General features: G+C 41.6%; 2 protein-coding genes across 10 annotated transcripts in view; one reads left to right on the top strand and one right to left on the bottom strand.

Annotated features, from left to right (window-relative positions):
• Positions 1-648: 648 nt before the first annotated feature.
• On the top strand, positions 649-20,055 carry CLCC1 (chloride channel CLIC like 1). 6 transcript variants are annotated; one of them, XR_012674526.1, is made up of 13 exons: positions 713-943; positions 1,769-1,909; positions 3,721-3,816; positions 4,704-4,811; positions 6,300-6,521; positions 10,425-10,565; positions 12,296-12,389; positions 13,541-13,638; positions 13,721-13,867; positions 14,426-14,719; positions 15,266-15,509; positions 18,207-18,454; positions 19,764-20,055. XR_012674526.1 is itself a non-coding variant. In XM_075156494.1 (12 exons), the coding sequence occupies exons 2-11, from the start codon at positions 1,778-1,780 to the stop codon at positions 15,488-15,490; spliced, it is 1,557 nt and encodes a 518-aa protein (XP_075012595.1). In that variant the 5' UTR covers positions 649-943; positions 1,769-1,777; the 3' UTR covers positions 15,491-15,509; positions 19,764-20,055. The 6 variants fall into 6 exon arrangements, 5 of the variants coding, with proteins under 5 accessions (XP_075012595.1, XP_075012600.1, XP_075012598.1 ...); XM_075156494.1 differs by lacking the exon at positions 18,207-18,454 and having other exon boundaries at positions 649-943; XM_075156499.1 differs by lacking the exon at positions 18,207-18,454 and having other exon boundaries at positions 793-943; positions 1,818-1,909.
• Positions 15,712-25,543, bottom strand: part of GPSM2 (G protein signaling modulator 2) — a 33,026-nt gene continuing 23,194 nt past the window's right edge. For 3 of the 4 annotated variants that reach the window (XM_075156482.1, XM_075156480.1, XM_075156481.1), the window contains 8 exons: positions 25,086-25,241; positions 24,170-24,278; positions 23,627-23,756; positions 22,957-23,027; positions 20,711-20,887; positions 19,746-19,908; positions 19,393-19,610; positions 15,712-17,691 (listed from right to left, as the gene is read on the bottom strand). In XM_075156482.1, coding sequence (XP_075012583.1) covers positions 17,527-17,691; positions 19,393-19,610; positions 19,746-19,908; positions 20,711-20,887; positions 22,957-23,027; positions 23,627-23,756; positions 24,170-24,278; positions 25,086-25,241 — 1,189 coding nt within the window. In that variant the 3' untranslated portion in view covers positions 15,712-17,526. The remainder of the gene's footprint in view (positions 17,692-19,392; positions 19,611-19,745; positions 19,909-20,710; positions 20,888-22,956; positions 23,028-23,626; positions 23,757-24,169; positions 24,279-25,085; positions 25,242-25,543) is intronic. The other variant, XM_075156483.1, reaches the window with a different exon arrangement.

Here is a 25,543-nt window from a genome sequence, read left to right as displayed (position 1 = left end):
TTTCTGTATTGGACACATAACTTAAAGTCCTAATGCTGCTTTGGAGGAAAATCTGACTTCTAACTATTCTGTTCCTCCATTGTCTATCTGTGGTCAAAGCTGGCAGACTATTTTTATTTAGCACTACAAATACTTAAATACTAATTTCCTTAAATGAATTTTAGTACAATTCACATCTTTACAGAGAGGATCTAGTTTTACATCTGTCATTTTATGTCCCAGCCTCTTGTGTTTCTGAGTTGGTCTTATGTGGGAGCTCTACCCCTGACTTGTATTTACTAAAGGGAAGTCTATTTCCTATACGTCTGCCTGGAACTGTAGACAATTAAAAATAAATCCATGTACATGACGAGGAAGGGGACTAAGTCGGTGGGAATTGCTGCTGCTTCCTCTCTTCCAGGTGTGCGTGGCTTGGCTGTATCCCTGCTTCACTGCCGCGGGGGGCTGTTCCCGGGGTTGTTGCCTCTGCCGCACGGCTGTGTGCTCCCTGCTTTCAACCGTTGTGTTCTTCAACCTGCCTCGCGTTTAGGTGTTCGTTACCCTCTTGACGGCCGCCTCCTCCTCTCCGCGTTGCTTTGCAGCTGCAGAGCCGCTGCCGCCCGAGCCCGCCCGGCCGCAGGAACGGCGGGGCGGAGGCGGCCGCAGGCCGGGCCCCCCGGGCAGCGCAGGGCGGCGCCGAGCCCGCCAGCGCCTCCCGCCGCCTGAGGGCCGCAGCGGAGCGTTAGCGGCCGCTCCTCCGCTTGCTCGCGGCCCCTGTACGGCGAGAGCGGTTTCCCCCCCGCGCCGCGGGGCGGTGCCGGGCCTGCGGAGCGAGCGGCGGCCGCGGGAGCGCAGGCGTAAGGGGCCGGGAGTAGTGCGGACCCCTCCCCGGCTGCTAGGGGCCTGGCGATGCGGGGCGGCTCCGGGCCGGGTAACCACGCCGAGACCCTCTGCGGCCTTGCAGGTACGAGGGGGGCCGCGGGCGGACCCTCGGCTGCGGAGCCTGCCGCCAGTGCGCGGCCGGGCGGCGGTGAGGCTGCCGCTGACTGGAGCCTTGCTGCGGGGCCGGGGAGGGCCGTTGGGCCCGGCCCGCGCGTTGTGCCGGCCCTCGCGCGCTCGTCGCGGTGACTGGCGAGGGGGAGCGGAGGGAGCGAGGAAGGGGCTGGAAGGCCGCCTGTCCTCTCAGGCCGTGGCGCTAGTACCCGAGGTAAACAAGGCGAAGGCGGGGGAGAAGTGCGCGGGGTTTTCCCTTTGATGGTTGTCTCGGTGCTGGCAGGGTACGGCCTCTGGCGTCGTCGGCCGGGGGGCAGCAGCCGTGCCCCGGCGCCGGCCCGTGCGGGGCTGCGGCCGGAGGGAGCGGGGCGGGCGGCCTTGGGCCTGTCGGCGCGGCACCGAGGCGGCCACGCCGCGGCTCCCGCCCGGGCAGGGCAGGAATGCCCTCACGGCCTTTGCCAGGCTTGCCATGGGAGTTTCTGTGGAGCTAAGGGTGCTGGAGCCTTGTCTCGAAGCCTGGAGGAGTTCTGCACTGTTTTGTCGTATTTAGCAATGCTGAACTCTGCCCTACGCCTGCTGGTAACTACAGCCAGTTACGCTGATCCCGTCATATAATACAGTTTAATTATTGCGTATTCTTGTTAGTGTTTTCTTTGGGGAAGAAAATACTGCTTAATGGACAACTGAGTTTTTAAACAACACTGCAGAGTATTTTTTCATGTTGTAAGATTGTTTCTTTTTTTTATACAGCATGTTACATTCTGAGCTAAATATCTGAATTTTTTGTTATATTTAGTGATACAGGATGCTGTTTCCTTTGGTATTGTGTGCAATTGTACTAATAGGGAGTGGTAAAGTTCAAGATGATGAATGGATTGACCCCACGGATATGCTCAATTACGATGCAGCATCAGGAACAATGAGAAGACCTTACAAGGTAGAAAAAGAAAGGGTGCATGCATACGTGTCGCTCCCAAACAGTCCTTCAGCCGCATGCTGTTGAAGGAGTGCCCTTAAATCGTGACATTAGGAAACGATAGAATTACGATCTTTTTAAGACCTTACAAGGTTACATCTGAATCTATACACAGAAAAGTGTTGTGTATCAGTTATTAAAATTGCAAGGAAAAAAATAGTATCTATATTGTTGTAGATAATTAGCTCAGGGCCTTTTACTGATGAGTTTTCTGTGGCACACTGATCACATCACCGGAACCACACTTTTTGTCTTTTCACAGGTGGTGGTTGATTTATGCAGGTTGTGGCTCCACAAGTTACTTCTCTGAGAAGTACTGGGTTAAGCAGCACTTGCTAGTTTCTCAAGTATAGTGTTAAATATCTTGAAAATTAAGTTCCTAGCTGATAAAAGTTGGGGGAGTTAAGGTTAATGATTATATTTTACTTGAATTATCCAGTTCCCCAGTAATATGGGAATAAACCCCATTTATTGTGTGACAGTATTATGAAAGTCAGTGGTGTTTTGTAATGCTGGGCATCAGAGTTTTCAGAAGGAAGATCAGAATAGGGATTGAGTGCTGTACTGTTAATAATTCATGAACATTGAGGAGAAGATGAAATATGAAAAGCTCGTTTTAACAAGGTGAATCATCTTGGTTGTCTTGTATGAGGGGTGGACTCTACATATATCATGAGATACATATTGTTTATCCAGCACCTATGTGCACACATGGCCCTGTAAACTGTGGGTGGTTGTACAGGCACCCTTGTTTTTGTCATTCTTCAGCTTTCAAGTTTGCTTTTGCAGTCTTGAATAATACCATTTTAACGCTTCAGAACATAATTTTCTGAAGCTTAAAAAATGCAAACTGCATTATTTCTCTCCACAGAGTTCCTCTTCAGCTTCCACCTTCCCCAAGTCCACCTGACAATCACTAGCATCCCTAAAATTCAGCAGCAAGCTTTGGAGTCTTTAAACTTGGTGCCCAAGTGCTTCAGCTTTTATAAAAAATATTAGGAGTTTTACTCTTGTCTCCCACGAAAATAGAACTGCATCTTAAAGGAGAAAAATGACTGCTTTGGGTTAATCCATCTTCTCAGGATTTCTTTTCTGCTCTGCAGTGAGAGATTCTGGACAGGCTGGCTGTGTGGGCCACCCGAGTCCTCAAAACCAAACTTCGTATCAGCATGAGTTCACTGATGTGTGTGACGTTGCACTTGTGTTGGGAGACTTTCGTCAATGTGCATGCCTGGTTCTATAGGAGAAGCACTGCTAAAACTAGGTCTGAGCAATTAGCAGAAAAACGGGATGTTGTTTCAGAGTGAAGAGGGAACGTGAAAGGAAAGGCATGCAACCGAGAATGGGGCTTTGTGTTTACTTTCAGTCTGGCTGGCTGCGTGGCCAGCGGGACTGGGAATTTGTCTGGCTGAAAACTGCCCCTTTGCTTGCTGAGTCAGTTTTCGGCCAGTCCGATTAGATAATCTGATGCGCTGCGTGGCTCACCCACGCTCAGAGGAGGGGAGAGGGCAGGTGGGGGAGGAAAGGGCAAGAGCTCACCTTTTGAAGGCAGCATGCGTTTAGATAAACTTAAAGCAGTTGTCTGTTCGGAGCCTAAAATAACAGCAGAGAGGCAACTGGAGTATCGTTGGGGGAGTATTAGAAGCAAAGATCAACACTCAGTTTTTAGTTCCTTTATGCCTTTTAAAGTGATCTGATTATAGAAGTGTAACGTGGCATATTGACCAAATTCTTTGATTCTAAAAATCCGTGTTTTTCTTATGTAATTTTAGGCTAACTATCATGACTCTGAGGATAAGACTGTGGATACAGTCAGTACTGAAGTCTTATCGAGTTGTTCCAGGGAAGTAGATTCCTTGCAACAGAAGGTTTGTTATGGAACTTCAGAATATTTTCCAGTCTTTTATAGCTTGTGCTTTTCTGATGATGCTTTTCTGGATAGTAGAGAACAGATGAATTGTTGGCATAATTGTGAGAGACCGTGCATTATGTAGGGGGAGCCTCTTTGTTCAGAGGAGAGACTGGAAATGGTTTGAACTCAATTCCAAATTGCTGCTCTGCCTACCAAGGTCTGTTTCCTAAAATGTTTTATAGTGTAACAGAAGTCGATAGGAGCTACGTGCTTCTGTCCAGTGTCAACAGTTTAAACTATGGTGTTGGTGTTACACCATGCTGCCAAAAGCTAAGAAACGTGACCTTTCATTTGCAAGTTGTTCAATTCTGTTGATTTTAAGGGGTGGGTTATGGGCATAGAGAACCTGTTTGTGGCTGACCGTAACGTGCACTGCTGCAGCGCTCAGCTGTAAGCCCCCCACGCTGCTTCTTCCTCTGAGATCAGGAGGAAGCGGTGACGCTTGTGTAGCTACCGGGGCTCTTGTGTCCCTCAGCCATTTGGAGACCTAATGGGGTATGTAATTTTAATGTTGTTTTACAGTTCTTCCCCCCCCCCCCGCCCCGATGTAAACTTAAAATTTAAGGAGATCCAGATCTTTAGTTGTTTCTAGTCTTACTGAGGTTAGTATTCAAACTGTGCTATTAGCAGATCTGAAGTCTCCAGTACTGGCCAGTCCCATGGAAAGTGGTATCTTCGGCAACGGCATACGCCTTTTATCTGGTGTACTAATCATGGGATTATTGCTAAACTAAAGAAATGTGCTTCTGTTAATCCTGAGTTTAATGTGTTGGTAGGGAGTTTTTTTCTTCTATGAACAACCTGGTTTGAGCAAGAAGTGAATAAAATGTCTTTACATTGCAGATTGCAGAATGTGAGAAGAGGAATGCCAAATCACATGAAAGCCGTAGCTTTTGTATTTTTAAGCGATACTTGAATAAGATTTTAAATGAAGCTGGAAAACTTGGCCTTGTAAGTATTTGAACAGTCATTAAAAATTCATTAGAATTCATATTGCTACTTTATGTGTTTTTTGCAGTTATCAAGTATTGATTGATTATTCTAGCATACTTTAAATTTAAAATTAAAATGAAGGGAACTGAATTGCAAAGGAAAAAATTATAGATGTGCATCCAGTATTGCTATTAGTTAGCAGTGTTTGCTTAGGAGAGACAGTTGCCATTTGGTCTGTAAAGCATCCAGAGGAAGGCCGCACCTCGAATACTGTGTTCAGTTTTGGGCCCCTCACTACAAGAAGGACATGGAGGTGCTGGAGCGTGTCCAGAGGAGGGCAACGAAGCTGGTGGAGGCCTGGAGCACAAGTCTTGTGAGGAGCGGCTGAGGGAACTGGGGTTGTTTAGCCTGGAGAAGAGGAGGCTGAGGGGAGACCTCATCGCGCTCTACAACTACCTGGAAGGAGGTTGTAGCGAGGTGGGTGTTGGTCTCTTCTGCCGAGTAACAGCGATAGGATGAGAGGAAATGGCCTCAAGTTGTGCCAAGGGAGGTTTAGATTGGACATTAGGAGAAATTTCTTTACCGAAAGAGTGGTCAGGCCTTGGAACAGGCTGCCCAGGGAAGTGGTGGAGTCACCATCCCTGGAAGTATTTAAAAGACGTGTAGATGAGGCGCTTCGGGACATGGTATAGTGGGCATGGTGGTGTTGGGTTGATGGTTGGACTCGATGATCTTAGAGGTCTTTTCCAACCTTTATGATTCTATGATTCTATGTGAATCCAGAGCATGTATCTAAATATCTATTGCTGGGATGCAGCTGTAGTAATACCCTGTTCAGTTCATGTTAATGGTTGTTAAACTTGAAAGAGCCAGATTTTGTTTGTTTGTTTGTCATAGAATTTTTAGGCCTTTGTTTTAGGCTCTACCACTTTAACCATCTAGGAATAGTAGCTTATTAGAGTTTGCATGTAAGAATCGCCTTATTGCTTTCTTTATTATATTGTCTTTGGAGATTTTTTTTCCCATTCAGAGGTAGAGGAATAAATTTTTAGCAATAAGCAAAATTACTCTTTAACAAAGAATATTATACTTAGCAATGTAAAATTTCTTCTTTCAGTATTTAATAGCTTCTGACTGTATTACGCAGCCATGATTGGCGCACACATAGCACATTAGTAATTATTACTTGTTAATGAGAAGTGGTTCTGAAATTTTAATAACAGGTGAGATAACTCACTTCATTTTTTAGGTTTTTGCTGTAGAATTGAAAGAGTACAAACCAGTTGAACTCGTGTTTTATATAGTTTAAAAGAATGAACAAAAAGGTTATAGAATCATAGTGTGCTCCCTGTCCCATGTCTTCATCTTGCAGTCTGCTTCAAAAAGGTGCTGGTGCATAATGAGGGTGTATAATCAGGTTTTTGCGTAGGGATACAGTTTTTCGAATATACTTCTGTTTCCAAATAAGCAGCTTTTAACCATTGTTTTGCTTTGCTTTTAATTCAGCCTGAGGAAAACGTGGGCCATGTCCATTACGATGCTGAGATCATCCTTACAAAAAAGACATACTTGGAGATCCTCAGGTTTCTCAATGAGGGAACTTGGCAGTCAGGTGCTGTGGATGATGCGCTTAGTGATATTTTGATCAATTTTAAGCACCATGATTATCAAGCTTGGCACTGGAGATTTGAAGACACTTTTGGAATTGATCTATATAATATGTTTCTGGTAAGAGAAGAAGAAAGGGGTTTTGTTGTTGTCTTTTAATTGCTGTTTTCTCCAGTTTCTTTGTGCAAGTCCATTCCATGAATGTTACCATCTTAACTCCACACGTAAAGCAGTTCTTTCCACTGTACTTACAGAGAGTCACTCTTTTTGTTTCATGGTTGCTGAAGGTAGAGGCGATGTATTCACTTTAATTAAGAATTCAAGTTTTTTATTCCTGTGGTCATCTTTTCTTGTTGTAGCTTTGAGCTTTTTTCTGGTATGAAAAATTTCTTTTTTCTCTTCCTGTCTTTTATATTTGTGTTGCGTGACTCAATAGACTCTAGTACTTTCTTGTCACTTAAACTGACAACTTGTGCATTATAAATTTTCCAGATTTGTCTCTTGTTCAAATAGATGCTGAAGCTGTTGGCTTCTGCAGGAGTTGGAATATATGTATATTGAGACAAGTACATACCTGAGGTCTTAGATTTTATAGGTTAGAGGTTTTTGTGAATTTTGTGGAAAAAAATTGTATCGTGTTGGAGAGGAGAGCATGATGGTGTGAAAATGTCATATTCTCTAAAATGGAATTACAAAGTGCTAAGCTGAGGATCTATAATCATAGAATCATAGAATAGTTTGGATTGGAAGGGACCTTTAAAGGCCATCTAGTCCAACCCCACTGCAATGAGCAGGGACATCTTCAACCAGATCAGGTTGCTCAGAGCCCCGTCCAACCTGGCCTTGAATGTTTCCAGGGATGGGGCATCTACCACCTCTCTGGGCAACCTGTTCCAGCATTTCACCACCCTCGTTGTAAAAAATTTCTTCCTTATATCTAGTCTAAATCTACCCTCTTGTAGTTTAAAACCATTCCCCCTTGTCCTGTCGCAACAGGCCCTGCTAAAAAGTCTGTCCCCATCTTTCTTATAAGCCCCCTTTAAGTACTGAAAGGCCGCAATAAGGTCTCCCCGAAGCCTTCTCTTCTCCAGGCTGAACAACCCCAACTCTCTCAGCCTTTCTTCATCGGAGAGGCGTTCGATCCCCCTGATCATTTTCGTGACCCTCCTCTGGACATGCTCCAACAGGTCCATGCCTTTCTTGTGCTGAGGGCTCCAGAGCTGGACACAGTACTGCAGGTGAGGTCTCACCAGAGCGGAGCAGAGGGGCAGAATCACCTCCCTTGACCTGCTGGCCACGCTTCTTTTGATGCAGCCCAGGATACGGTTGGCCTTGTGGGCTGCGAGCACACATTGTCGGCTCATGTCCAGCTTTTCGTCCACCAGTACCCCCAAGTCCTTCTCGGCAGGGTTGCTCTCATTCCCTTCATCCTCCAGCCTGTACTGATACCGGGGGTTGCCCCGACCCAGGTGCAGGACCTTGCACTTGGCCTTGTTGAACCTCATGAGATTCACACAGGCCCACTTCTCGAGCTTGTCCAGGTCCCTCTGGATGGCATCCCGTCCCTCAGGCATGTCGACCGCACCACTCAGCTTGGTGTCTTCTGCAGACTTGCTGAGGGTGTACTCGATCCCACTGTCTATGCCATTGATGAAGATATTAAACAGTACGGACCTCTGCGGGACACCACTTGTCACTGATCTGGACATTGAGCCATTGACCATTACCCTCTGGATGCGACCGTCCAACCAATTTCTCATCCACCAAACAGTCCACCCATCAAATCCGTATCTCTCCAGTTTAGAGAGAAGAGTGTTGTGGGGGACCGTGTCAAAGGCCTTACAGAGGTCCAGATAGACGACATCTGTAGCTCTTCCCTTGTCCACTGATGTAGTCACTCCATCATAGAAGGCCACTAGGTTGGTCAGGCAGGACTTGCCCTGGGGGAAGCCATGCTGGCTGTCTCGAATCCCCTCCCTGTCCTCCATGTGCCTTAGCATAGCTTCTAGGAGGATCTGTTCCATGATCTTCCCAGGCATAGAGATGAGGCTGACAAGTCGGTAGTTCCCAGGGTCCTCCTTTCTACCCTTTTTAAAAATGGGTGCAATGTTTCCCTTTTTGCAGACACCCGGGAGTTCACCTGACTGCCATGACTTTTCAAATATCATGGAGGATGGCTTGGCAACTACATTGGCGAATTCCCCCAGGTCTCTGGGGTGCATCTCCTCAGGTCCCATAGACTTGTGTATGTTCAGGTTCCTCAGGTGGTCTCGAACCTGATCTTCTCTTGCAGTGGGAGGGACTTTGCTCCCCCAGTCCCTGTCTTGCGGTCCATCCACTCGAGAGGAAGAGAGGTTGCCAGTGAAGACTGAGGCAAAAAAGTTGTTGAGTACCTCAGCCTTCTCCTCGTCTGTTGCTCATCAGGGGGGGTATGCTGTCTTTGACCTTCCTTTTCTGGCTGACATACCTGTAGAAACTCTTCTTATTATTCTTTGCATCCCTTGCCAAGTTCAGCTCCAGCTTTGCCTTGGCCTTCCTGACCCCATCCCTATACAGCCGAGCAGCATCCCTATACTCTTCCCAGGATACCTGTCCCTGCTTCCACCGCCTCTGCATTTCCTTCTTGCCCTTTGGTTTGACCAGCAGGTCGCGATTCATCCACGCTGGTCTCTTGCCTTCCTTTCTTGATTTCTTTCATCTGGGGATCGAGAGCTCTTGCTCTCTATGGAAAGTGTCCTTAAAAATCTGCCATCTCTCTTCTGCTCCCTTGTCCCTGAGGGCAGTTTCCCAGGGGGTCCTATTGACTAACTCCTTGAACAGCTGGAAGTTTGCTTTCCTAGAATTCAGGGTCCTGGCTTTACTCTTCGCCTGACCCATTTCCCTCAGGACTGCCAACTCCACCAGTGTATGATCACTGCAGCCCAGGCTGCCTCCAGTCTTGATGTCACTGATTAGCTCACTTGTGTTGGTGACCAGCAGGTCCCATATCGCATCCCCTCTGGTAGGGCATCCCCTCTGGCTTAAGAAGTTATCCTCAATGCACTCCAGGAGTCTCCTGGATTGCCTACAGCTTGCCGTGCTACTTTTCCAGATGTCGGGGTGGTTGAAGTCCCCCAGCAGGACAAGAGCCTGCGAGCGCGATGACTCCTTTAGCTGGAGTAAGAAGGCTTCATCAATAGGCTCCCTTTGGTTGGGCGGCCCGTAGCAGACACCAGCCAGAAGGTTGCTTTTGTTGCCTCGGTCTCTGATTCTTACCCACAAGCATTCAATCTGCTGGTGGCTATTCTTCAGAGACAGCTCTTCACACGCTATCCATTTCTTGATGTAGAGGGCAACCCCTCCGCCGCTCCTTCCCCGCCTGTCCCTTCTGAACAGCCTGTGGCCGCCGATAACCGCACTTCAGTCAGCTGAAGCTTATCTAGTCAGATACGCTGAATCTTTACAATTCAGAATATGCTAACATTTTATGCTCATGTGATCTTGAAAGTAGCCTGTCTAGTTTTGAGGGGTCCATGAAAGCCAAACGAAAAAAGCAAGCTGTCAGTAGCGTAACATTGCCGTTAGGGGTCCTTGGATGGAAGGAGACTGTGAAGTGCTTCTCTGAAGTCTTGCTGTTGTTAGCCAGACTGTAACTTTGTCTCTTAACCAAACTGCAGGAGTTGGCAGCAGTGGTTCTGTGGTTCATACCAGGCACATACTACTCAAGCACTGAATTACATCAGTTTTGTAATTTTGAAGTATGGTAGGTAGCGTGATAAATACTGTAAGGAAGCTAAATATCACAAGAAAGAAATGAGCAACTGCAATGTAAGGCTGCGATAGGAATGACTCCTGGTAATACCATGAAACTTTTCTGCCTTGTACTGCTGCAGATATGCTGTGAAAGCAAGGACAAATTTTCTCAACTGTTCTGTGTAAATGATGCTAGTAAAAACAAAAGTTGGAAGTTCCTTCATGAGTACTGGCAGCAAGCTTGGAAAATTCCAAATCTGGATCATAATTTTTTCCTGTTTTCTTTTTCAGATCCTCTTGTGCTTAGTGTGCGTTGTAATTGTAATAGCTACAGAGCTCTGGACACATATTCATTGGTTTGTTCAGCTAAAACGTGTTTTATTGATAAGTTTTCTCATCAGTTTTGCATGGAATTGGCTTTACTTGTATAAGGTAAGTTGTTCTGAAATCTTAATAGCTTTTAGGCTTCAAATTTTACAGTTATGAGGGAGCTAAGGTTATTTAGTTCCTTTACTTAGTTTATATAAAGCAATAATTGACCGCAAAATAAATAAAGGGATGAACGTTTTACTTTGTGTGTTGACAGGTGTATTAGGCTTAAAGAACAGCAAAAGAAACCCTGCCAACTTTTATCCTGCCACAAAGGTGCACAGAATTTGTAAAGCAAGGGCAAGGGAGACATGAACTCTGTCTAAAGCAGCGTGGTAGAAAAGTCTTACAAAAATATATTGTGGGGTTTTTTTTCTTTCTAAGGATTCCCTGGCTGAAACTGTATTTAACATGTGATAGACCAGAGATAAATGCTTCATTAATGGTGACAAAGTAGCTGACTGTACAATGGTACAATGGTATTGGTTTTAATGAGAAGGAATTTATGCTGCTAGGTCATAGCCCAACCACAAAATCTCAGTCCTCACATTTTGTCATCAGAATTTAACTGCAGCTTGTCAGACCCAGTGTTGTGGTTTAACCCCAGTCGGCAACTAAGCACCACACAGCCGCTCGCTCACCCTCCCTGCCCCAGTGGGATGGGGGAGAGAATCGGAAGAGCAAAAGAAAACTTGTGGGTTGAAATAAGAACAGTTTAATAATTGAAATAACTATTATTATTATTTTATTGTTGTTGTTGTTATTATTATTATTTTAAAATGTAATGAAAAGTAAAACAATGAGAGAGAGAGGGAGGAACAAAACCTAGGAAAAACAAGTGATGCAACCGTTCACCACCCACCAATCGATGCCCAGCCAGTCCCCAAGCAGCGATCGCTGCCCCCTGGCCAACTCCCCCCAGTTTATATACTGAGTGTGACGTCATATGGTATGGAATACCCCTTTGGCCAGTTGGGTCAGCTGTCCTGGCTGTGCCCCCTCCCAGCTTCTTCTGCACCTGGCAGAGCATGGGAAGCTGAAAAGTCCTTGACTTAGTATCAACACTGCTTAGCAACAACTAAAACATCAGTGTGGTATCACCATTATTCTCATACTAAATCCAAAACACAGCACATACCAGCTACTAGGAAGAAAATTAACTCTATCCCAGCCGAAACCAGGACATCCAGAAATAGCGGAGTGCCAGAGAGTAGGAAGCCTCTTGAAGACGAGTGGACTGCCATGCGGAGGACTTAAATTGAGTCAGTGAAGAATGTCAAACAGTTTTTCAATAGATGATTTGACTTAATTTTTTCTATTTGATTATCAGTTACACACTGTAAGGCAAAATTATAATGAATACAGGTATTTGTTAATGGGAATTATTTAAAAAATAAAAGAGAATGTCCTGATGTTTTAATTAGTAGTTGCATGGCAGCTGTCTCTATTTTTAATCCAGAAACATTTTAAGGAAACAAGATACCAAATTACTTCTGCCCTGAACTTAAATCTTTGAATACTGAAGTTTGCTCTTTTAGTAATTCAGATTCCATTTGGAGAATAACTCAGAGGTAACCATCTTGGTAGTTTTTATCCATTCCCAGGAAGTACTTAGAATTCAACTCTGTTATTAGGTAGCAAACTTTTCTTAATACAGATTTACCCAGGTAATTACTCCAAACCTGTTAAGAGCAAACACGGTTAGCTCAGGTGCAGTGCTGCATGGATGCAGGTGTTCTGTGCCCAGCACCAGCTTCTTTTATGTTTTACAACTAATTCTTACTCTCCTGCAGCTGGCCTTTGCGCAGCATCAAGCAGAAATTGCGAAAATGGGGCAGTTTGATAACGTCTGTGCTGAGAAGTTGGACTGGGGGGAAAGTCTTATTGGTAAATACTTGTTTCATTATTTTGTAACAGTATTTAAGATCACAAAATATTCAGTAATAGTATCCAAGAATACTCTAATTTCTTCATGAGTAGTGCGAAGTGAGAAGATTCTTCATTGAATCTTCTTCAGCAATACATGATTATGTGGTTTTACCATTTTTCCATTTCACAAGACTTTCTTTTCTAGGCCTTTGAAGGACAGCTGATCGCAAAACTGTGCTCAGAGCATGTCATGCTGTTACTTCCACATGGAGTTTTTCCTTATAACTTACCCTGTGAGTGTTTCCCCAGCTCCCCTCCCCCAGTACCATTCAGTGCCATTTATTGAAGATAGGAAGGCAGAATTCAAGAAGAAGATTTTTTTTCATCTTCCAGGCCTGCGCGTACAATGGACTTCAGAAATTAGATCTGTAACTGCTTACTCTAGTGTTTTTATTTTACAGAGAAAGCTGAATTTTTTTATTAGCCGTTACTTGTTATCCAATGCTATAGCAGGTAGATTAATGATGGCAGCTCTTAATGAGTGCTTGTTATGGTCTTCTCTTTAGAATTTATTCCCTTTAGATTGCTCTGTTTATGTCAAATTTCAGTGGTTTATGTTCTGACTTCACTAAAATAAAACTACAGAAACACTGATGTCATAAATTACTTGTGTATAACTTAAAAGTTCCCTTAAGGAGTAAGACTTTCTGCTTATAGCTAAAATAGTCTCTTGAAATCTAGCAAGCAAAATACACATTTTTCATCTACTTGCAGCCTGGCAGATGAGTAACACCACTCAGAATTGCTTCTGTTTCGGTAGCTGTGGACAAAATGTGCTAAGTAATAGTTCCCACAGACAAGACTTCTTTTTCTTCTGAAGCTTCTAGGGACTAAGCTCATCTAATAAAGAGAACTTTCTTGACTAAACATGCGGAAACCTCAGTTTCTTCTCTTTCTTTCCAGCCTTCCCTCTCCTTCGTGCATCCCCACGACTGGATAAACTACACTGACAAGCTAATCTCAGATTTTTAAAAATAAATCTGAGCTTTGAACCATATCTAGAAGAGTTCTCTTCCATCTGTGATCGAAATTCTGCTTTCTGTATTACAACAGTGTCATAAAATATATTTTAAAAAAGTAGTAAAAATGTCTCTCTGCTTTGACTACAGAATGGCTCAGAAGTAAATGGACATTTCAGGATGATCCCTGTCAGAAGTACTATGAAACTCTACTAATAAATCCTGTTTTGCTGGTTCCACCGACAAAGGTATGTGCCAAGCCTAAAGAGATTGTTGATGTTTATGTTTGCAATCAGTGACAACACTATTTTTCTATTTGTATTTTTCTAGGCATTGGCGATTACTTTCACCAACTTTGTAACTGAGCCTTTGAAGCACGTAGGACAAGGTATTGGTGAATTCATCAAAGCGCTTATGAAGGAGATACCGTTTATTCTGCAGGTTCCAGTGCTAATTATGATGGCTCTGGCTGTCCTGGTTTGTATACTTTTATCTTATATTTAAAAGCTCAGTGTTATTTTTTATATATTAAACTTATTTAAGTATCATTATCTATTATATTGTTTATTTCCTATTTGTACTACTGCACAGATTTCTTAGCACAGATGAAATTATTTCTACAAGGGAATTTTTTCTTGACAAAATCTAGTTGGTTTAGCAATTAAAATAGGTAAGTTTGTATTTAAACCGCATCTCTCCCGCACTGCCCAAGTGGGATAAAATAGCATTAAACTGCTTAAAATCTTAAAAACTCTATGACAGTTTATTGCAGCTTAGTTCCCATTTCTTCTTTGTGTCATTACATATGCATATAATTGGCATTTTGTGCATGAAAGCATTGAGTTAGAGCCTTCAACGTCTTTCCTGTAGCACCACAGATGAACTACATCCAGTCAGGCAGTTCCTGCAGTGTGGTCAGACTGCAGAAAGCTTGAATTTTATCGTAGCTGTTCTGCTCACCTGAGCTTTTCTTTCAGTGTTTTTCAGATACGTGACACTGAATTCTGTGTGAAAACCGTTTCTTCCCCCCTCCAGGCTTTCTGCTATGGTGCAGGATCATCAGTGTCTATGTTAAGATACTTAACATCTTCTCAGAAGAAAAGCCTTCCTCCACCTGACAGTCAACAGGAGAAGATAGACTTTGGGCAATATGATGGGAGTAAATCAGACGGCTATTATTCGCAGAAGCTTCCTTATGTTTATAGAGGACCTTATGACAGAGGAGATGCTCCTGTGAGACCAGGAAATGGCAGCAGAAGTCCTGACATCGTGCATACGAGCGATGAGCCAGATACGCAAGTAGAAGAGTCTCACAAACCAGAACCGGGTGTATGTTAGTCCTGCTGCTCTTTGAGCTGGGATTAAATGTAGTAGATTTCAATGTCATCTGCTAGAACATGTTTAAACAAGCAGCTTAACCCAAATCTTGGGGAAAGAGGAGTTGAGGAAGTACCTGTTCCCCTATAGGCCAGTTTGGTAGGGGTATCTTGGGCATGTTTTGTTCTGGAAAAATACTGTGCAATGGCTAACTGTGGCAGGAAACTACTGAATTAAAACTCGTTATAGTAAAGACTTAAATAACGTCTGTTTTGAGAGATCAGTACTTACGTCAGCCTGGGCAATAATGATTACCCATAGAGGAAAGGTGGGGGAAAAAAAAGCAGTGCTGACTTTTCTGTAAACTACAGAAAATTAAAAACAGACTTATACTCTAGATTGTGCTTATTTACGTGTACTGTTTCCCCAGGGGAAAAAAAAAAAAAAATACCGGTCATGCTTTGGGGGAGTTCTGCCCCTTGAGCTGAGATGCACCTGAAGCAATAGATGCCATCACTTTGGATTGCTTGATTAATAGCTTATTATTAATTTTTACAGAATAGATTGCACACTGAGTCTGAAGTTTGTAGACTAGAAACTGTCACAGCTGAAAACCTTACTGAAGAACATGCACTTGAGCAGCAGAAACAGGAGACAGGCAAAGCAGAGCGAGAGACTGGAGAAAACTGTGATCCTAATAAAAACCTAGAAGGGAAAAGTCCTGCAATGGAACCGTGTGAAGAGAAGAGGAGCAGTTCATGTGTCTCACAGGACGGAAACTAAGGAAGCCTCGAGCTCAGCTGTAAGTTTTGTCTAATCTTTAGTTGTCACATCCTTCTAGTTCTGCTCTAGTTCTCAAATGTAGAAAAGAGAACATCAGCAAGCTGATGGGAACTCATCTTTGGTCAGAGCATTAGTACGTATAGCTGTAAGGTGGGGCTTTAAAAACTGAGAGACTGAGTATATGTACTACTTCTGGAATTTGCAATTACTACTTCTGGAATTTGCAATATATGTGTCAAGTAAGATAATACAACTTTAATTGGCCAAGAAAACAGGCTTGTGGGTGCTGCTGCTTGTTTGAAACCAAGTTTGTGTAGTAAGTTTTGAGTAAAACTAGATATTCTGTGGTGGGAAAGCACTGACATTCTGTGATCTAGCAAACACAAGCCTAACCAGGCAGCTGTCAAACAGCCTGAAGAAAATTGCTGATACTCATATAATTCACATAAGACTAATTGCAGCTCAACTAGAAGTCTCAGGACTGTCTTTGGTTTATATTCTTTAAAATCACTCTTAAGTAAGTAGGCTTCCTGCTTGTCAGCTCAGTTTTAGGATAGCTTGATGATTTGCTTCCAGTTTAATAATTTGCGGAAAAGCAAGAAGCTGATGTTGTATCAGATGGTTTTTTAGGGCAATTCAAAGCTGCACAGGCAATAGGAAGCACTAAGTAAAAGTACTGAAGATCAGCACGATAAACTGATGGTAACACGGTTTTGGAAGAATATTTTGTCATTTCTCCTTAAAAGTAGGAGGAGGACAGTTTCAGTAGAAATCAATTTCCAGTGCTAAAAAAGCTGCAAGAAAGTGTTTGTAAAACTTTCAGCAACTGTAAAATAGTTTGATTATGTGGAGCCTGTGTCTGTTTAACTATTCTTACAATGCCATTTTACTCTGAAGCTAAAATTAACTTAACTGTAGATTCTTCTCTAGGACTATAATACTTCAGTGAAAAACTTACATCACTTCATTGATAAAAACCTGAAGTGAACAGTTTGCCACCTTTGGTGTTAAAATCAGTGGCTTCTAACTCAAGATACCTATACTTAAAACAACATATAGCCCTCGGGGTTCCCAAGAACTACCTCAGTGCAGGTATTCTACCGAGGGGAAGACTAAGTTACAACCGTTGTTCCCAAGAACTACCCCAGCATAGCACGTCCTTACCAAGAGAAGGAGAAGTAGTTGAGGTAACAAGCAGCATGCATACATTTACTGTTTGTAACATTTCAAATTCAACTACTGTAGGAATTACCTGACGTCCGTGGTCGTTCATGCCAGGTACCTACCACCCCTGTGGTTCCCTGGCATGTGAACTGCTACTGGTGGTGGGCACGTACCGCACAATCCATAGAACAGCATTGGCAGCTGTTACTTTAAAAATTCTTCTGATTGGAAAACTGCGCTGCGTAATGCAGGAAACACTTCACTAAATACTACCAAAAAAATCCAGCATGTCTTGAAAAGACACTTTTTGTATTAAACTAGGGTTTGATTTTTTTTTTTTTTTAAATAAAAATGATTGCAGAAACACCATTTGGAAGACACAAAGACAGAATAAGTACTGAAGCTATTTCTCAAATTTTTTTTTTTATTTTTAAAAAAAGTATAAAAGAAAACAGGACCTTTTTCCAGGGAGGTACAAATCAGGGGGAAAAAAAATCAAGTTTTCTTTAGAAAGAACATACAAATTTAGGTCTTAACACCAGATGGAGACAGTGATAGAATCCACACGTCAGAAATAAGACTACCTCGACAGGGAAAAAAATTCATATTAATGTTCATAGAGTAGAGGCAGTTAAGAGGAAGATACAGTAATCCGTATCTCAGACACTGCTAAAAGCAGCTGCCAACTGCAAAGAGCAGCAGCAACTCTAACTACTGGTCATGAGTGTGATGCTGCTGCTATTTATACAAAAAATAATTAGAAAGGGAACAAAACTACTCATTGCAGTCTTCTGTAAAAAGGCATGTATGTTTTTCCAGCAAACAAAATGATACCTAAGATGCTACTGGACAGTACGCGCCTGTTTCTTTCTTCAGCTAGAATTTGGTCCCTTCATAGCTGAGGGTAAATGGACTCTTTGTTCATCCATTCTCTTAGCTTGTGATCGTAAAATCAGGCTGAAAAAATCCTCATCTGGCACAGTTGGTCCTTTTGCAGATGATGGAGGAGCACATCTTTGATCATCCAGTCTGGAACCCTACAGACAGACCAAGCAATAAAGCTGCATATTTACAGGAATATATATACTAAAATAAGTGAATAATTACTAAAAGCTTTTGTTTTCAGATTTAAAGCTATTACAAGTATTTAATTTTTAAGTTTTGTTTCAAGTTACACTTTTCAAATAAAATTAGTAAGTTAAGAGTGCAACTGTGGCTAAAATGGTTCCTCCAAACCACCTGTCCACATATATCTGAAAATAAACCCCCCAATTGAGTTCTTGTTCATATTGCAGAATGAGATTTGTGTTCTTTGTCTAGAAGAATTTCAGCATTAGTACATGGCATTTCTAGTCTCATACAACAGAAAATATGTTAGTCTTCCTTTCCTTATACAGGGAGTGAAAAATAGCCACACTGTTGTCAGACTTGGAAAGGCGGTATTGAGAAAAAGTTTTCCTCCAAACTCAAAAGACTGGTGCATTTTAATCACAAAGTTACAGAGCAGTTCGCTTAACACCTCTGAGATCGTTTCTGTGCTCCTTTCACACAGCCACCTGCGCTGGTCCGATTTTACAAGCATCAGCCCATCACCCTCGGTCTGGTGGTGGACTGCAGCCATCTGCGGTACCTCCTTTGCCGGAGCCAGGAACGAGTATTTCTCAGCAGCAACAGGCTGCTGCCGAGCTAACGGGAGGGCCCCTTCAGAAAGGCACGGCTTCCAGTGCTCACTGTGAGGAGAGGATGGACCTTGGACAGAGTCATCTTTGAGACAAAAAGTCTCAGAAGTCAGCTACTTCTGTGCGTCTGTTTAAAGCAGTAGCTTTCGTAATGATTGAGGGGATTACATTTTTCTATTCCTTCCTCAATAAGCACAGTCAGTCATTGTGTTACGTTTGCTACATATAGTGCACATGAAGAGACAAAATCTGTCATATTGATCTCTAGATTCTTTGCTTGAGTCGAAGTAAACAGACAAGCGGCTAAAACAGAACATGGCATCTCATCAGGTTGAGGAACACTGTCATTGTAGAATCAATTCCAGGTGCTGCTTCCCACCCAAGCTAACATACTTACTTACCTTTGGAGAACTCAGTATCTGAATTTTGTATTTTGAGATCCTTATCAACCCATCAGGTAAAACACCAAGTCTTTTTCATTAAATTCTCTTTGATCTAATTGGTATATATACCATGCTGTGACTGACAATCAATCAGACACCTCACTTGTGTACTGCCATTAACTATTATTTAAACTTAATTAGAATGAAGATCGCTATCACCGCTAAAACTTTGATACTGAATTCTTCCATTTGATAAGTTAGGATTCCTGGTATATCAGGTGCCCTCCTAACAAGCCAGATCTAAACACTTTTTCTTAAAATCATTTTACATACTCATTTTAATAGCCTCACTTGTTTTCCTTCATCTTTTCAGCATTTGTTACTTGAAATGGCTAACATGGTATAAATACCAAAATTACATTTACTAGATGCTGGATAATTTACCAAAAAAAAAAAAAAATCAAAACAAAAAAAAAAGAAATTGTTCAAAAAAAAAAAAAACCTTGGAAAAAACCTCTTAATTTTTTGTCTCCATGTTCTTCCTTATCTGCCAAATCAATTTGTATATTAAAACACATGATAAACATGGTGGCTTACTTGAAGAAAGTAAATAGCAGGATGCACAAATCAAATCCCCAAAGACTCAGGATCCAAAGAATTTTTGTAAAAGACTTACCTGGCATTTTATCAATATATCAAAGAAGTCGTCATCCAGTTCTCTGTTGTTACTTGCCATGAGGTGACCTAGGACTGACTGACTGTTGTGTTGATTCAGACGAAGTCCAGGTAGATTACTAAAGCTAGCACGTTGGTCATCTAGCCGGCGGCTCTGAGAGATAGCAAGCAGGTCTAGAAATTCATCTGTGCGGGGTGAGACTAAAGAAGTAGAAAAGGCTGGGGAGGAGGAAGAAAACAAGTTAGCCTAGAAACAAGCTCCTTTCCATAGTAAGTCTTGCATGCAAATAAATTTTTAAAGTAGTATTTGGCAGGAACTAAAGTCAAATACGGGTTTTACTTTCAAAAAATTACATTTTCTCATTGTTTTAGGTGGAGTAGAGGATGTTGCCACTGAAGCAGCTGAGAATCTGTTCTTCTCCTGGAAGAGGCATCTCTGATCATCCATCCTGTTACTCTGGAATCGACTCAGCAGATCAAAGAACCCTTCATCTGCCATTGTCTCTCGACTGCTTTTCTGAAGAGGAGAGAAGAGTTAGGGTATTTTGAACTGAAGAGAACCTAAAACTAGGACAACTGCATCACAGTTTCAGTCCAGTAGTATGTTTGATACTTGCATATCTGATATCCATTAAATTAATTTTTTTAGTCACCCATTTCTATAGACAGAGATTTATCATAAGAGGAAATGCTAATAATAGGGCAAGCATTTTTGGAAGGTAAAATATACTAGAAACGCTTCATTCTCTGACACAGAAAGAAACAGTACTCTGATCAGTACAACTGGAGTTATTCCTTCGCAGCCATGAATCCACCAAAAACCCAAATGCCCATGAAGGAAAAAAACCAAGAACAGCGATTCTCGGGTTTCCGTTGTCTCCTCTAGTCTATGGTCAAATGCACTCATCTCCCAACTAGATCAAATGACTCAGTTCTTTTATTTTTAACTGATTCCTGTCAAGAGTGCAAAACCTAAAAAATATGTCAAAAATATCTCCCACTGTCTGAATCAGAAAAAATAGACTTTTTTAAGTTTGGAGAAGCAGGGTCTAGAAGAGACTAGAAGGAAAATATATGTGCAAGCTGAGCTGTAACTTTAGAAAATCCACCAGGAAAAAGAAGTTTCAATAGTAGGAGAAGCTTAAAGCTGGCACCACCCATGAGACTGCTGTAGAACGGTGGGTTCTGCATCGTTTTACAGAGCCACAGCGTTCAAATCAAGTAAAACTGAAAGGGACAGCTGCAGGAATGTGTCTTCCGTAATTTTGATCAGAGAAAGATTAGTAAAGGCTATGATCTCCACAGCTCGCCAAACCTACCCTCTGAGAGTTTGGAAGTCGATGATCAATAGAATTACTGGCATCCTGCAAAACTTTGGAAGCGGTGCCGTTTTTGTACTTTTTGCCTTTTAGTCGATTTACAAAATGCAGTTTTGCTGAAGGTTTGGCAACCAGTGGTTTCTGTTTAGCAAGAATCTCACTGTTCCAGTTCTGAACCTAAGAAAACAAGAGTAATGAAATTAAGCCTTCTGATTTTAATTACCTATACCGTTACCTCTTATTTGCTGCTGCTTTTCTTCCCCAAAATGAAGCAGCTTTACATTATTTAGTTTATCCAACCACGAGGATGTGAAAACTTAGGTGTTGGTTCTATTACTTGACCTGTGGTTATTGAGCTCTTGTTACCTGAAGCAGGTTAGTACTGTTACTGATCAGTCTTATAACTGAACTGTAGTGTGACACCTGATTGATTAAAATGTGGTCAAATAGTATATTTAATCAAACACGCTGACGTTTTCCTTGCTGACTACAGTGCAGGCAATGTACTTAATGTGAATGCTAAAATGCAGACGCAGCTGGCATTTCCCACCTGACATTCTTATAATTGGAAAGAAAAAAAAAAAGAAAAAAAAAGATCCATAGTTTTACAAAGCATTAGAGCAAAACAAACCCTTATACAAACCCAGATACTCAACCAGCCTTCTATGAAGTCCTTAATATACAGTAAAGATTGAAAAGGAAGAAGGAGAATGCCAGCACAAGAGCAAACAGGAATCACCATCTTGTTTCACTGAAGAACAGAATGGATAGCTTTATCAACCTGACAGATTTTTCCCTAAATTCTCTTCTAAAACAACAGAATTATCCACAAAATTGACAGCTTTATCTACAACTGACAAACTCTTACAAAAACTGAATAAAACCATGTTTTTTCCTTGATTCAACATCGGAAATCATGAACACAGTCACAAATCTTTCAGCGATACTGCCTACCCAAATGGATTGCCTTTTAAAGGCTTATTTAAGATCAGCACAGAGATTCCAACTCCAAGATGGCATCCTGTACAATCAAACCATAATGCTGGTGTCATACATTGTTCTATATATCACAGACATTTATGGAATGCATTTTCAGAATCTACTAAATGAGTATCTTGAAAAAAGCCTTTTATAAGAGCTAAGCTGCAATACCAGGTTAATACTTTATTACAAAATCCACATGAAACATTTTAGTATATTTAGGGCACAGACTTTCAGAGGCTATGTATTTTAAAAGAGATCACAGATAAACAGATTCAAAGAGTAAGAAAATACAGCTGATACTGGCCAAAAGCTTAGAGGTTCCCTGCAGAGAAATAACCCCAGACTAAACCCAAGATTTTTTTAAATCGGTATACAAAGAGGCTCTTGAGCGTCAGTGCTGACTTCAGCTGTCCAGATGTAAGCTTTGAGATTTAATTTCCTCTTTGATAAACATGATGGCAAGGCTTTGCATCACTTAAAGAGACGGGAATTAGATATCCCAGAATGGAGGGAAAAACAGCAATTTCAGTCTGCCACTGGAGTCATTTATGTAGAACTGCCAGCCCACCATTTCAAGGCACGCAGACTTTGAAGGAAATCTCTCAAAGATTGACACAAGGATTTTAATCAGGAAATCCCAGCTCCAAGATATTCTCTGAGCTTGGGGGGAAGTCACTTTACCTATCTGTGACTCGGTTCCAGCATTTCGGAAATAGCATCCTTACTCAAAGTGGATGCTGAAACTCCTAACGGCTCGCGAATTGGTTGAAATCCCAAAGTGAAAACCACAACATGTATTTTAAATGCCTATAAAATGACTGTAACCAAAGAAAAAAAGTTCAGAACAGCTGAGCTAAAGCTTAGGAATTTTACTGTGAACCACTTTTATGCTGCACCCTCAAACCACTTTTAAAGCGGAGATGAAAGGATTTCCTTTGATGCACACTACAGGACGCCATTCTTTCTTATTTGTGAGGGGAATAAAGCGAGCTTTCCACAAGCCATTGCAACCATTATATGTGTAAGATGCTGACTGTCACCTACACGACAAAAGTATTGTTAGAATTGTTAGACCTGCTTTTACCTAACTCTTAAGATCAACTAAATTAAAAAGGGGATGTGAATGACACATCAACATTCTGCTGAGTTCTTTCAAAGTTGTTAAGTATAAAACTTCTGACTATTCATAACTGTTAAGTTAAACCCTTAGAAACATTCCATTGCAATCTCACTGGCAGAACAGAAAGAAGGAAAGTGCCAACCTTTTCTGGTGTTAATTTCATAAGTTCCATGTTCTCCATACTGTGGCGGCGTCCTACTCTCGGTCTGGTACCTTCAGGAAAGAATCAAGTTCATCTTTTTATCATTAAGATTTATGGTGTCACCTTCAAAGCTGTGGCTGTACACATCTAAGGTCCAAGGTCCAACCTTTCTGAGTTCCAAATCGGTGCAGTTAAATATATCAGCAGAGAATAAATACCCACTAGTAGAAGCAGCCTTTAAAACCACACCGATCTAAGCTACGTAAGTTACTTTCATGGGACGCAGAGGACCATGGATCTTTGAACAGAGGAACATCAAAAGAACTGGGTTCTACTGTAACCCCCAGTGTCACTAAGATGGTAGGAAGAAAAAAAGGAAAGACAGAATTTGGCAGCAAATAGATAAATCTCCCACATTTAAAAAAAAAGGGGGGGGAAGGAACAATTAGAAACACCACGTGAAGAAACTAACCAGTAACCTGTGACTCAAAATGTAAATCCTCCAGAAAAGGAGGAGCTGAAGGGGTCCAATACTGCAAAAACAACCTTTTTTGCTGGTGGGGGGAAAAAAAACCCCACATACTCGACCATCTGTAGTCAGAAAACAATGCAAAGAACAGCTGCTTTTTGAAGTTCACTGTTAGAAAGTATTGCAGAAATAGGCACATACCATTCAAACTGTTCTCTACCACATGGCTTTCTGACATCATGGAGTTGTTTGTGCTGTAGCTTAATCCAAGAACCATTTGAAGATCTGAGAGATTAAGTCTAGCAGTGAGTTCCCCACTTCTATCTCCTACCTGCAACCAAATAAAATAAGCAATATATTACTGTAACAAAGAATACACATACGTAAATAGAAAGCAAACCTTGTCTCCTAGATTTCTGGGAGAAAAAGGCTGAAAAGGTTTTCCTGGTTGAAAACAAGAGAATCACCTTTTTAATGAAGTACGTAACAACTAAAAGGTACATAACAAAGCCTAAAATAACCTCTGCTAGGCTATTAACTTGAATTCCATGCTGACGTTATCAGAGGTGGCACAAGAACTAAGGAGCTAACTGCAGTGAGATGGCTGAAATAAATCAACTATCAGAAATCGTTCAAAATCCATTCCATTATTCGAAGTTACATGCATGGACACACCTCCATAAAATCACTGCGTAAGTGAGAGCAAAAACAAACCAGCCAACATATGCAGAGTGAAAATCATACCTCTCTTGAAATCTCCAAGTGCCTTTCTGCAAAATGCATAGCTTGGTCATGATTTCCCAGAGCAGTATACGCGTTCCCTAAACTCCAGCATGCTCTTCCTTCACCAATTCTGCAAAAAATAAACACATTTTCAATTATACCTGTACTTGCTGAACACTAGGGGTCAGGTTCTCATAATACTGCCACAATAAGATTGCTGTGCTAAGAAAAATGAAGGCTATCATCAGAAACCATTCCAACACCAACACGTTAAGTATTGTATTTAAAGGAGTGTGATCTGGGTATAACCATAAATACGAGCAAATCTAATCAAAATTTTAATTTTTAAGCTCATAGCAAAAATATGTCACTCAGTTTTGCAAGCATGAAACACTTTATAACCTACTTTGCTTTTCCTCAGATTGCATGCCTTATTATTCTTCATATGTTCTGCTTATTGAGTTAGAAGAAGTGCATTTAAAAGTTGTAAAAAATTTTAGTTGTACCCAACATTATAAAAAAGGCCTTAGAAATCATGATTATAAAATAAGCATTACGTGCTACTGTATTACTCTCCTTTCCCCATCCCTTGCCATCTTCTTAATTTGTGGAAAAGTAGGAGACGTATTCTTGTGAAGGTATGCAAAATTATTGTAATGAAGTCATGAAAAGGAGAGCTGTGCTTTTCTCTTCCCTAATTTACAAAGAAGATGCTGATAGAAGAAGATGTAGAGACAGTCGTTCATCAATTCTCTTTCATCTCAGACTTAGATACTTTCATGAGTAATTTTTTTTTCCCATATGAAAACTGGAGCCCAGCATTGTAAAAACTTCACATTAATTCAGCTGTCACATACAGAACAATGACGGCGGAGTTAGAGGTAACAGGATTTGGTTTAAGTGTCATACATACGTTAAACAATCTCTTAGGGCTTACTTATCATTTAATTCCTGAGCAATCACAAGGTGTTTCAAATGATAATCAATTGCTTTTTCATAGTCTTGAAGCAAAGTGTATGTGTTCCCAAGGCTGTAGCAGGCCTGTGCTTCCACAGCTCTGTCTTTAAGCTGTCGAGCCAGCTGTAATGTCCTCCTGAAAGAAAGGGTCAGTCACCTCAAAAATCACTATTAGGAAAAGTCTTTTAAAGTGTACTTGCGCAACTAAAAATCACTTATACAAATTAAACAAATTTGGACACGAGGCTGGTGAATTAGCTGCTAATAAATTACTATCTTGCAAACTCTGACAAGATTTTAAGTGTCTGTCTTCCACTCCCCTCCACTGCAACCTATTTCCATTTACTTTATTAGAGAGCAGACTGATCCCTCAAACAGCATCTTCTAATTTTAATTTATTGCTTCATCAATAATTTATAGCAGTTTTCCTGACAGTAT

This window comes from Calonectris borealis, chromosome 8 (genome assembly GCF_964195595.1).
Source record: "Calonectris borealis chromosome 8, bCalBor7.hap1.2, whole genome shotgun sequence".
NCBI lineage: Eukaryota > Metazoa > Chordata > Aves > Procellariiformes > Procellariidae > Calonectris > Calonectris borealis.
Note: the sequence above shows the minus strand (reverse complement) of the source record. Positions and strands in the feature narration are given on the sequence as shown.